Raw genomic sequence first — 13,401 nt, 5'->3', positions numbered from 1 at the left:
AATCAAATAAAATAATTGCAGCAATAAAGTGAAATGACGGTTATTTTAACCATAAAAATAGTATGATCCTCATATCTATCTAATTAAGGCAATCCTGGTGTATCTGAGGCACATTTCAAGTACTTAAATTGGTGATATGCAGATCCATTGTGACCATCCACAAAACAACTAAATGTCTAATTCTTGAGCTGGCCTACATATATGTCAATGTATTATAGCAATGTTCTGTTGTGCTCCTATGAAGTAGTTACCCAAGTACTTCTGTTCCATAACAAATTCTTCAACCAGTAATGTGATTTACATTAATTCACACAAATGTATGTTCATTTAAACATACATAAAATAAAGAAAGCATGGAAAAGAATGTCAAAATTATCTGTGTTGAGGGTGCATTGTGAGTTGGTATGCTGAGAATGTAAAATATGTGTATTATATGTCTTATATCAAAATTGGATAGACAAAATATGCATTATTGTAGTCATCTTTTTTCACTAAATATATTATGAACTTTCCTACTCATTCACTTACTTCTAAATTTATACTGATTCCTCACTACATGAGGCCTGAGAACCTTTTCATTTAAACACACAAACTCATCTGTAACATGCATCACCACCAGATCATATACTTACAGAAAATGGCGTTGATGCAACATGTACCTCTACACGGCTGATCTTAGTTGCAGGCAGAGCACATATTTCATCAACTGAAAATCAAACCATCAGTTAAGTATTAAATAATCTCACAGACATATTAAACATATGGGTATTTAATGTCACCAAAAGCTTAAACATAATCTATATTACATGTATTTCACCATGATTAAAAGAACCACAAGACTGGGGAGCTGGAGAGAGATCTCAATCAATTCTATCCCAGAACCACACACACACACACACACACACACACACACACACACACACACACACACATACACACACAAAAGACTGGGGAAAATAGCCAGAGATATCAGCAACCAACAATCACTCAAACTAATCACAATGTTCCTTTCATAAGCTATAGAGAAAGAGGATGTTTACCAAAGATGACCCAGTTCCTATTACAAGAAAACAAGTGGTACAGTTAGCAATCAGTTCACTTTGGAGGACTGTTAATCCTCTGGACTAGTCTTTCCTAAGGGAAAAGTCTGCTGGATTTATTCACATAGACCAGAGAGGCTGCATCCTAGTGTGTGCTGATCTAAACCTCTTCATAAAGGAGCTAGGGGTACATTGGGATGTGGAGTATAGCTCAGTGCAGCATTCTGATGACTCTGGGTTCAAGTACTAACATGACAAGCAACAAAAACTTGTCTACATTTTGAGATTAATAAGAGCAGAGATCCACACCTTTAATCTCAGCATTCAGAAGGCTGAGGTAGGAGGATCCTAAGTTAGGAGATGAGGCTGGGCTATACAGTGAGATCTTATCTCACAAAAAAAAACACCAAAAAGTCCAAGAAAAAAAAAGACTTTTATATATTTACCTTAACTGCTTCATGATTTGCTTCACAGTGGAATACAATTTCCATCTACATTGGTAACTCTGATGATTTATAATAAAGCATAAATGGTTCAAAATACAGTCCTGAAACATGTTCCAAACTTTAGATTTGGTACTGAATGTTGCTAGTGAAGTCTCATCTTTAGCAACTGTCCCATTTGTACTGAATGATTCAGTTTCAATAGTCTACTGGGCTACCGTAGTTTGCATGCTGGAAACAGTACTGGAGAACGAAGTTTTGGGAATTACTGTTGTTAGGTCCAGGCAACTATTCAGGACACCTACATGTGCTGAAGCATGAAGATCTGCGTTTAAATGGAAAGGTTGCTGGTATGAAGGCTGGAAATTGTGCGTTACTGCTTTTGTCTATGTCTCGGTGCTTTCAGTTTTCAAAGTCACAAACATGCACAGTGCACACAGCACTAATGTGGAGTGGCCACTGGGTAGAAAATGGACGTCTAACATCTCAACTCCCTTTCCACTCTAAATAGTGACTTTGCTACTAAACTACCGATCAGATGATTTTGTCACTCAGTTTAGGGTGGAGAGGGCATGAGTTTCTTCAATGTTCTGCCTTCTCCTGCCTAAACTGGAAATATGTTTATAATCCTGTCCATTTTTTGTCTTCCCTCCCATTGTGGAAGAAAAATAGTGGTGCCTATGAGTTACAGTCATTCATCCCACAATACTGAAGGCTTCTATAGGGTATTATGTTTACTTCTCTGAGAGTGAAGGAAAACAGGGTTCGTGCTGCAAAAACTTCTACATCTGGTAAACATATACATACCAAGAGTCACAAACTATAATGCCCACCAAAAAGGAAAAGACAAAGATAACAAGCAACCCCTGCCCCCCCACCTAAGCTGAGGGTCTCCTTTCTCACTCTCTTCATGTGGTGTTGAGTTGAGTGTCCCTCTCTTTGTACACCCTGTGCTGTAAACACTAGTCACGAATCACTCAGAGTCAAGCATGTATGACCTGGGCACAGTATTGGCTGTTGGGAATCTAGCAGCGAACTTGTCAACAAGGCCTCTGCTGCTGTGAACTTACATTTCTACATTTGTATGTGAAGCTGAGAACTGCTTCCTAGACTCCACACCCATATATTAAACGGCCCAGTATGTCCCTCAAGTGCCTCGGTTAAGTTCCCAGTTGAGCAGTCTTCCTAATGTGATCTTGTTCCTGCATCTTCATCTGGATGAACATCAGTGTCCATTCTGACGTTCAACTAAATGCAGTCTTATGTGACTTGCTCTCTTCCCTCATAACCAACCAGCTGCCAAGCTTCCGTACCATGCCTCTCTAAGAGCCTGTCTTTTTTCTGCTCTGTCTTACCTACTGCGTTGTCTTTCTGCACATCAGTTTGAGGGCACTAAAGAAGCCCTACTCAGTCTTTTAATTATGTCCTAAAACGTCTCTTCCTCTGGCCAGGGGAAACACAAATCTGATCCTACACTCCTTTCCTCCTGAAAACACGCACTGGCAGGTCTTGCAGTCTGTAAAGAATGTCCCAAGTCTGAGTAGCCAGCCCCTCACAGGACCTATGATGTGTCAGCCACCTACATCCTCTGCCTTTACTATTTGCTCAGTACAGTTTTACTGAAGATTCGGAAACCTTCAAGCTCAACTATGCTTTCAGCATGTAAAACTTCTTTGAAAGACAGAAAATTACAAATAAGAAATTTTAAACTGGAAGTTGAGGACCAAGCTTATCTATACCAAGCAATACCTTTACGTCAAGAAAGCCAGTAACCCTGTCAGGTGTAGTGAACCACACCTATGATCCCAGCACCTGGAAGGGTGAAGCAGGAGAATCACTAGGAGCTTGAAGCCAGCTAGTATGGGATACAGCGTGAGCCTATCTCAAAAGAAAAATAAAATAAAAGCCCAGTGGTGGTGTTGCACACCTTTAGTCCCAGCACTCAGGAGGCAGAGGCAGGCAGATCTCTGAGTTTGAGTTCAGCCTGGTCTACAGAGATAGTTCCCGGAGAGCCGGGACCACACAGAGAAACAGTCTTGAAAAAGAAAACCAAAACAGAATAAAAACCAAACATAAAAAGGAAGGAAAAACAACAAAAGCGCTTCTTTTGTGTAAGCAGAGCAAGGATAACATCACAGGAAATAATCTTTCTACACAATTTTTCTACTGTTCAAAACAGAAATAGAATTCAAATATAACCAACTGGGCATGGTGGATCATGCCTACAATCTCAACACTTTATAGACTGAGGCAGGAGGATTGCCACAAATTTGGGTCAGGCCAGGCTACAACACTAAGTTCCAGACTAGCATGGGCTACAGATTGAGATTCTTTTTTAAAAAACAAAAATTTAAAAACCTTAAAAAACAAAATTCAACAGAACATTCAAATAAGAAAATCATCAAATTATTAGCTGTGAACGCAAGTGATCAACGAACAGTTCCCACAACTGAGTCACCAGATACCTGCTGTTTAGTAAACACAACTATTTACTAAATGACAACCACTCAGCAAGCACAGCTGTCAGAATTTTGAAACAGAAATAAAATGAACAAATAACCTCATATATTTAAAAAGTGACAGAAACTAAATAAAAGGAAAGTCACACTCACCACACTGAACAAAATCAATGTCAACAAGAATTTCCCCAACTGGCTAGGCTGTGGTGGCGTACACCTTTAATTTCGGTACTTGAGAGGCAGAGGCAGATGGATCTCTGTGAGTTCAAGGCCAGCCTGGTCTACAAAGCAAGTTCCAGGACAGCCAGGATTGCTACACAGAGAAACCCTGTCCCCCCCAAAATTTCTCTGACTGAAGTTTCATTTGGCAAATGAGGTTCACTATGAAGAAAATTACCAAAACCATGTGATATAAGTATTTGCCTTTAATCCCAGCTCTTAGGAGTCAGAGGCAGATGGAGCTCTGTTAGGCCAGCCAAAACAATACAGTAAGACCTGGTCTCAAAACGAAAACACACACACACACACACCAAGAATCCAAGAATAGTATAATGTCTACTTTTTCAATAATTCTAGAATTCCCTATCAATGTTATAAAGGGTTAATTTTATTTAAAATATAGCCTTATACCTTCATTCTTCCATAGCATATCCGTCACACAACTGTTATTATTAGAAGCATTAGGTGCCAAAGGTGCATTAGAATCTGTTGCTCTGAAATCTGGTTTGCTTTTCAGTGAAGTTCCCTTCATGGCTGTGTGTTCAGTTTTTGCACTGTTTACTGTATCACTAACCTACAAGAATAAAACAGTTCATCATAGCAAGTGATGTTCAGTAAAATAGAAATACTTTTTAAAAAAGCAAGCAAAGTGATTTACAAGTACATCTGCGAAAGTAAATTCACCAACGGGGAGTGGTGGTGCACACTGTAATCCCAGGTAATTTGAGAGATGGGGCAGAAAGCTCCAATGCTGTAAGCTAGCCTAGGCTAGGAAATAAGACTCTCAAATCAACAACAGAAACAATTTACCAAAATGCAAAACATTTAAAATTACATTCCTAAATTTCATAATCATTCTTTTTTTTGGGGGAGGGGAAGAGTTCGAGACAAGGTTTCTCTGTATTGTTTTGGAGGCTGTCCTGGAACTTGTTCTGTAGACTAGGCTGGCCTTGAACTCACAGAGATTCACCTCCCTCTGCTTCCCAAGTGCTCAGATCATAATCATCCTTTAACTTAATATATTTAAGATTTTTTAACTTAATTTCCTTATTCCAAAGATTATAGTTTTACTTTAGCTGTTTCAAAACTCCTTATGTAATACAGGTGAGGCCATGACAACTGCTTACTTGACAGCGCCTTTATTAACTTTCTTTTGGTCTAGACAGGCTTTCTTTGTGTAGTCCTGGCTGTCCTGGAACTCGCTTTGTACACCCAGCTGGCCTCAAATCAGAGATCCGCCTGTGTCTACTTCTCAGGTGCTGGGGTTAAAGGTGTGCCACCACCGCCTGCACTAACAACTTTTAATTGACTGTGTGTAGTGTGAGGGCGCACTTGTGCATGTCACACATGAGGTCAGAGGACAACTTCATCGAGTCAGGTTCTTCCTGTCCTTATGTGGGTCCCAAGGACTGAACTCTGGTGGTCAGGGTTGCACACCAAGTTGTTGATTTACTGAACCATTTTGTTAGCAGCCCCTATTCAATTTTTAAAAAACAACTTAGACACATAGCAGAAAGAGCTGATGACTCCTAAAAGAAAATTTTCAGCACATCAATTATTCTGTATTACTGAATTTTACATATGAAGATTCAACATACTACATGTCAATACTATCTACTATTAAACATTTGATCAGAAACCTTTCTAATGCTGATTCTGGATGCTTGGGAGGCTGGGGCAGAGAAGATGGGATTCAGTGAAGAGGAGAGGAAAGAAAGGGAAGGAGAGAGGAAGGGAGAGACAGGGATTTTATTAATGATATTTTAATTTACCTACCTAAATATACTATAATGAACACATTTAAACTGTATGGCAGTTCAAATTATCAGTGGCACCATCAGTTATATAGTTGATGGACCCACAAAAATGACCTGCCTTAGGGATGCAGAGATCCAAGCCAAGCACCAGACTGAGCTGTGGGAGTTGAGTCAAAGAGAGGGAGGAGAGATTATATGAGCCAGGGGGTCAAGGTCATGGGGGAGGAAGGGGATACAGAGACAGCTGACCTGAGCTGCTGGGAGCCTGACAGCAAGGAGGCAACCTGCACTGGACTAAACCAGGCCCTCTGCATGTGGATGGCAATTGTGTGGCTTGGTCTGTTTGCAGGGCCCCTGGCAGTGGGACCAGGATCTGTCCCTGGTGCATGAGCTGGCTTTTTGGAGTGCATTCCCTGTGGTGGGATGCCTTGCTCAACCTTGAAGCAGTGGGGAGGGGCTTGATCCTGCCTCAACTTAAGGAGCAAGGCTTTGCTTACTTTTCGTGGGAGGCCTTACCCTTTCTGAGGAGTAGATGAGAGGTGGGTTGGGGGAGGTATGGGCAGAGGCAGGAGGAGAGGAGGGAGGAGGAACTGTTGTTGGTATGTAAAATGAATTAAAGATTTTAAAATAAAAAAATGACCTGCGTTTCTTCAAATACTCACAGATGCTGTGGTTTTACTCAGGCCTGTGTGTGTACTTATACTCATTGATGCTGTGTGTGTACTTATACTCACTGATGCTGTGTGTGTACTTATACTCACTGATGCTGTGTTTATACTCACTGATGCTGTGGTTTTACTCAGGCCTGTGTGTGTACTTATACTCACTGACACTGTGGTTTTACTCAGGCCTGTGTATGTACTTATACTCACTGATGCTGTGGGTGTACTTATACTCACTGATGCTGTGTGTGTTTATACTCACTGTTGCTGTGGTTTTACTCAGGCCTGTGTGTGTGTGCGCCTATACTCACTGAGCCACCTTACCGACCTCTAGATACTTTATTTCTTTCTAAACTGCTGCTGAGTTGCTGACTTGGATTTTACAAAAACCATTACATGAATTTTGGCTCACAAGGAATTAGGACAGAATTTTTAACAATTTATGGTATGGAGCTAAACATATTTCCATTTTGTCTGCATTATTTATGTGTAATGGAATTCTCAGCATCTCTAATAATAAAATCGAAATAGCCATCAATTTTCAAAAACATTGAAGATGTTCTAAATCCTCCAGTTAAGGAAAGTACAAACCATCTCATTCATATGCAAATTTGCTTTCTCTTTAATAATGGTAAAATTGTGTGTGTGTGTGTGTGTGTGTGTGTATATATATATACATTTTATATATATAGTATATATATATATATATATATAACTATTTTAAAAGTGATTTCTCAGGCTGGGGAGATGACTAGGCTGATAAGATACTTTCAGCACAAACATGAAGACCCAAATAAAAACACGTGAAAAAGCTGCATTTTGGGGTGGTATATGCCTGTGACCCCAATGCTGGGGAGGTGGAGATGGAGGACCCCTGGGGTTTGTGGCCAGCCAGTCCAGGTGGATTCACAAGACCTAGGTTCAGGGAAATCCCATCTTGATATACAGTACAGTAATTGAGGAGGATACCTGGTGTTGACCTCTGTCTTCCATGTGATCCTGAAGACAAATGCACACTTCATATACACACAATGTCTCTATGAATTATTAGCAAAATTCTTTTGTACACTTATTTTACATACCTATATATTGGATTATACAATTTTTTTCTTGGGCAAAAAAAAAGGGGGTTGTGAGTTGAAAAAGCTTAGGAGGTCCTGGTCAAGACACAAAAAAGAAATCGCTTTAGAAGTTGGAGTTCTGTTATGAGTTATTATAGGAAAGGAAAAAAATCTAAAAAGGGAGGCAGTTAGCAGCAGGAAAAGCAAAGTTGCATATGAAGGAACAATACTAACAGTACACTATGTGGGTTATCTACAGATACGTCATCATCCTAACACAATCATTAAGTTCAATTCCACTAAAAATATTCCAAGGTTGGAGAGCAGTGGAAAATGGGGAGAGGGGTATTATCAAATCTTCACCTTCCATTATTTTTTCTGTATATGTATGTTCATGCATGTGAAAATGTCTGCCTTTGTGTGTGGAGAGCAGAGGACACCTCAGCTGCAGGTTTTTAGGAATGCTGTCATCTTGTTTTTGAGACAAGGGTCCCCCACCGGCCTAGAATTTGCCAAGAAGGTAAGAAGTCTCCTGTCCCTTCCTCCTAGTACTGGGATTTCAAGCACTCACCACCACTCCCAGTTTCCTCACCTTCTTACTGAAGACAACTGATCAGAAGATAGGAAGTAAAGGCACAGCAAAATAAGGATTTTATTTATTGTTGCTCTTTTGTTTTTTGAGACAGAGTAGCTCTGGTTGTCCTGGAACTTAATATGAAGACCAGGCTGGCATTGAACTCACAGAGCTCTTACTGCCTCTGCTTCCCAAACGCTGGGCTACAACACCCAGTTAGGATTTCATTCAAGAGTGCATAGTTAGATATTAAAAGAAAGCTAGAATGGTTTAAAGGAGTTGTTTTTAGAAGATCCAAGAGCGGAGGAGCAAGGGAGTCACCCACTGTCTTATCACAAACCATGCAGTACCATTCAGCTTATGATATATATACACATGTATAACATACAATACTCATGACACATGTATACATATAATGCAATGTAGTTTGTCTTCTAAAACAGGCTACTCAGAAATTCTATGAGCAAAACATGCACTCTCTCCTTCCAGGACAACTACAGCATTTTCTCATACTCTTGGCCCTCATGCTCACAACAGGACTATATTACATCCCTTCCCATGTACAGGATCCACTGACATCAACAGTTTCCCAGAGGAAAATAGTGAATTTTAATAAGATGAGCCATTAGTGACCACAAATACTTACCATGTCTACCTTCATAAGGAACAAGTGAACTCTCAAGTTGTTCTGTTTAGCTACTGATAGTCTTTGGGAAATGAAATAATTAAACATGCAAATATACTTAAATTATACTTGAAAGATTCAGAATATGTGTGACATTGAAGAGTATCACAATATAAACATAAAATACTTTTTTTTTTTTGGTTGAGACAGGGTTTTGGGTAGTTCAGGCTGGCTCTGAACTCAACAGTATTACTGAGTCTGACCTGGATCCTCTGGACCTCCTGGCTCCACCTCTCAAGTGCCGGGATTACAGACATGTACTTGTCAAGATCGATTCAAACAGAATAGCGTCCAATGCTACCTGCAGCGAAACGAGGCTTCTCTTCAACAAGGCCTTTCAATTCAGGCATCTGTCATAGTAAGTCTGTGGAACCTTTTTTCTCCTTTTATTTTTGTGGTACTAGAGACAGATCCAGGGTCTCGTGTATGCTACCAAAAACTCTACCACTGAGCCTCATCTCCAGCCCTGGGTAACTGGACTGCCTGGACATCTCAGAGATGGTCCTCAAATGAAGCCAGGAGTAATGACCCTTACTCAGCATAAAATGCAAAAACCCTCAATAAGAACCGGGACTAAAGCCATAAATATTCATTTGTCACCACAGATGCTTCAACTTACACTGTTATGAAGGGTGCTATTACTGCCTTGTCTGTGAGGGTCCATCCTGCCTCCTGTAGGAATGAGAAAGTTCACACTGATATGCTCTTAATTAGCATCCACCAAATATGTTGTAAATAGTTTTAAACTTACATATTAAAGATTAAAATACCATCTTTATCCAAGTTTATCTGCTTTCTTAATAGTTTACTTAATAGTTGCTGAAGACTGTAACAAATTTTGTTACTTTTCAAGGGCTTGTTCAGTTAAAAACACTTTTGAAAACCAGTGAAATAGTTCTGAAAGCTAATTAAAAATGTCTGGAACTCAAGTGCTATAGACTTTGAAAGTACACAGAATGAGCTGCAGGAGAGTACTCTGCACCTTTCTGAGCTCTGCTACAACAAACAGTGAGACAGCCAGACCTGACGCTCAGGAGAGCTGGCTCGCCAGGTATATACCAGGACATGTTAAAGTTCATGCATTTTCCTGAGCCAAGCATCATCCAGGGCTTCCTGCAGTATGTTTTTAGAACGCACATGAGCAGATATGCATTCTTTAAGCATGACACTTATGTTACCTAGCATATTTGGTGCTGCTGAAGAATCAGGTGGTACAGCTTGGTATGGCAAGTCAGTATTCAATTGCAAAAGATAGCCCTCAACCGTCGGCACTTCATCCCATTTGACATGGAAAGAGTTGGTAGTAGCTTTGATCAGCTGGACTTGTGACGGTGCTGGTGGTTTCTCTAAAGAAAAATATTTATATAGTGTCTTTAGTTTCAAATGCATCAATAATTTGCCAACACAGTTTTGGTGGACAGGAGCTTTGAAAACATCAGCAATGAGCACTGCACCTATTTACTGCACATACTTAAACAAATGTAGTTGGTCAAATAGTTTGAAGCTCTGATTTTACTCAATTTCTTCTACAAATAAAAGAACCCAATACCAAACTACTTATGTCATTAGAATCAGAAGGTTGATGATCTACCCTGAACATGCCTAATCCTGCCTGAGGGGAGAGACTGGGTATTCTAGAACTATTTCTCTGTTTAACTTAAGAAATTTTAATTAAAAAAAACCTGATTTTAAACCAACAGCATATATGCTAGAAAAACTACTGTTAGCAAAGATGACTTGAATACATTTTAGAAAAATACGAAGTTTTAATACCCCTTTAACAAAAATCAGTATTACCCAAAACACATAACCTTGGTATAAAATATTGCTAACATTTCCAAAAGTAACAAGTCTTTAAAGATCTGAGATTATAGCCAGGTGGTGGTTGCATGTGCCTTTATCACAGCACTCGGGAGGCAGAGGCAGGTGAATCTCTGAGTTCCAGGCCAGCCTGGTGTGCAGAGCAAGTTCCAGGACAGCCAGGAACTACACAGAGAACACAGAGAAATCGTCTTGAAAAACAAGCAAAAAGGCAGGGCGTTGGTGGCACACGCCTTTAATCCCAGCACGGGAGGCAGAGGCAGGCGGGCGGATCTCTGTGAGTTCGAGGCCAGCCTCCAAAACAATACAGAGAAACCCTGTCTCGAAAAACCCAAAAAAAGAAAAACAAAAAAAGATCTGAGATTATGTATCTTATGACAAATCTTCTGTATACACTTAGAAGGTCAGTGTGCTTCACGATGCAGAGGAAGTATGTTCCTAGCTTTGGACCATTAGCTAAGAAAATTCGACTTCTTGAGCAAGTTCAACATTTACTTCACTTTAAACTATCTCTTTAAAATATTTTTGTAATTATTTTACATATAAAGGTGTTTTGCTTTCGTGTGTATCTGTGCATCATGTGCATGTCTGGTGCACAGAGACCAGGAGGTGTTGGATCCCCTGGAACTGGAGTTACAGATGGTTGTGAGGCACCATGTGGGTACTGGGAATTTTGCCCTGGTCCTCTGCAAGAGTAGCCTGTGTCTTAACTGCTGAGTCATCCCCCCAGCCTCAAATGTATCTTTTTACTGAGGATCAGAAACATATTATGACAAAGAGGCCATAGCCAGTCCCATCCTATTTCCTAAACTAGTTTTTTTTGGAAACACAGCAGGACCCGTTTGTTACTGTTTTTTGCCTAGGGTTGCATTCATGCTTCAAGGTGAGTTAGGAGACCACATGGCCCAGTTCCTTCAACATTCCCATATGAAGTCCTCCACCATCCCTTTAACAATCCAAGCTGTTTACACTTCTCAAAGTAAGGCAACTCATGCCTGAATAAAAGCAAACATTTGGAAAAGTCTGGAAAATAGACCAAACAAATATTAATTTTTTTTTTTTTGGTTTTACAAGACAGGGTTTCTCTGTATTGTTTTGGAGGCTGTCGGACCAGCCCGGCCTCGAACTCACAGATCCGCCTGCCTCTGTCTCCCGAGTGCTGAGATCAAAGGCGTGCGCCACCACTGTCCAGCTCAAACAGATATTAAGGTAGAAGGCATGGAGAGAGTCTTTTAAAATGTAAATCCTGAAATAAATTTCTATGAAACTAAACAACGTGAGTCTCTGGACTGAAGGGGCCACTGAGAGCTCAACACGGAGACTAGGAGCAGACACCCAGGGTTGAAGAGATGGCTAGAGCACACCAGCTGTTCTTCAGAGCTCCCGAGTTTACTTCCCAGCACATGCATCAGGTGGGTCACACCATTTGTAGCCCACACTCCAGGGATCAGATGCCTCTGGCTTCTGAAGGCATCTGCACTCACTCACTTGCACACACTAAAATTCAGACCTACAAATAATTAGAAATAACCGAAACAAAATCTCCTTTTAGAAGAGCCAAACAAACATGCAAGGAAGGAGAATGGTGGCACATACCAAAGGCAAGAGGACTATGTATCTGAGGCCTCTTGGGTGATTGTGGAAGATTCTGTCTAAATAAACAGAAACAAACCACCAGCTTCATAAGATTTAAAATTTTCAGGGAAAAAAAATCTAAAAGATTCTAGAGGCAGGGGGAGGAAGGTCATGTTGAAAAGAACTGAAAATGTAAGAAAGTCAACTCAAGGCAGGCATTGGTGGTGCATGGTACATGCCTTTAATCCCAGCACTCGGGAGGCAGAGGCAGGTGGATCTCTGTGAGTTTGAGACCAGCCTGGTCTACAGAGTGAGTTCTAGGACAGCCTCCAAAACAATACAGAGAAACCCTGTCTTGAAAAAAAAAAAGTCAACTCAAGTCACAGGCATAGGTAGTTTTCACAAGAACTTTCATAAGGACTCCAATCATTCAGGAAATGTAACAATTATCACAAATGGAACTACATGAAATTAATTTCTGCATAGTAAAGGAAAGTGTTAGCAAGTAGAGGTTGATCACAGAATCAGAGAAAGTCTTTGCCATCTGTGAAAGATTGTTAGTTAGAACACACAAAGAATTCAAAAACCTAATAGCAAGAAAACAAACCACCCAATTAAAAGTGGAATTTAATAGTAAGGAATTTTCAAGAGAAAATAAAAATGGCTAATAAATATTTTTAAATGTGTTCAACATCCTTGACCATCAGAGAAATGCAAATTGCAACTATTGAGACTCTGTCGTCAAGAACAAACAACAGCAAACACGGTAAGAATGAGGTGTGCAAGAGAAAGTGCTGCTCAAGCTGTGAACTGGTAGAGACATCATGGGCAGGAGTGGGATTCCTCAGGGGCTAGAGAGAGAAGTCCACTCCATTTAGTTATACCACTCCTGGGCATCTATCTAAAGGGCTTTCCATTGCATTACAGACATGCTTCCTTATCTCTCTATGGCTGCTTGATTCATAATAGCAAGGAAATGCATTAGACTAAATGTCTATCAATGGGTGAATAGTGAAAAACTGGTACACAGGCACAGAGCAAAATAGAACAACAGTTTGAAAAAATAGATGGAACTGCAAAATATAAATGAGGCAGCCAAGGCTTA

The 13,401-nt window shown here is 40.2% G+C and overlaps 1 protein-coding gene across 1 annotated transcript in view; it reads right to left on the bottom strand.

Annotated features, from left to right (window-relative positions):
- Hcfc2 (host cell factor C2) overlaps positions 1 to 13,401 on the bottom strand; it is a 31,729-nt gene that overhangs the window by 7,452 nt on the left and 10,876 nt on the right. Inside the window, exons 8-11 of the mRNA XM_040755157.1 lie at positions 10,079 to 10,246; positions 9,520 to 9,572; positions 4,573 to 4,735; positions 633 to 706 (exon numbers count right to left, since the gene is read on the bottom strand). Of these exons, the coding sequence (XP_040611091.1) occupies positions 633 to 706; positions 4,573 to 4,735; positions 9,520 to 9,572; positions 10,079 to 10,246 (458 nt within the window). The remainder of the gene's footprint in view (positions 1 to 632; positions 707 to 4,572; positions 4,736 to 9,519; positions 9,573 to 10,078; positions 10,247 to 13,401) is intronic.

Source organism: Mesocricetus auratus, unplaced genomic scaffold, assembly GCF_017639785.1.
Source record: "Mesocricetus auratus isolate SY011 unplaced genomic scaffold, BCM_Maur_2.0 Super-Scaffold_100011, whole genome shotgun sequence".
Classification (NCBI taxonomy): Eukaryota; Metazoa; Chordata; class Mammalia; order Rodentia; family Cricetidae; genus Mesocricetus; species Mesocricetus auratus.
Note: the sequence above shows the minus strand (reverse complement) of the source record. Positions and strands in the feature narration are given on the sequence as shown.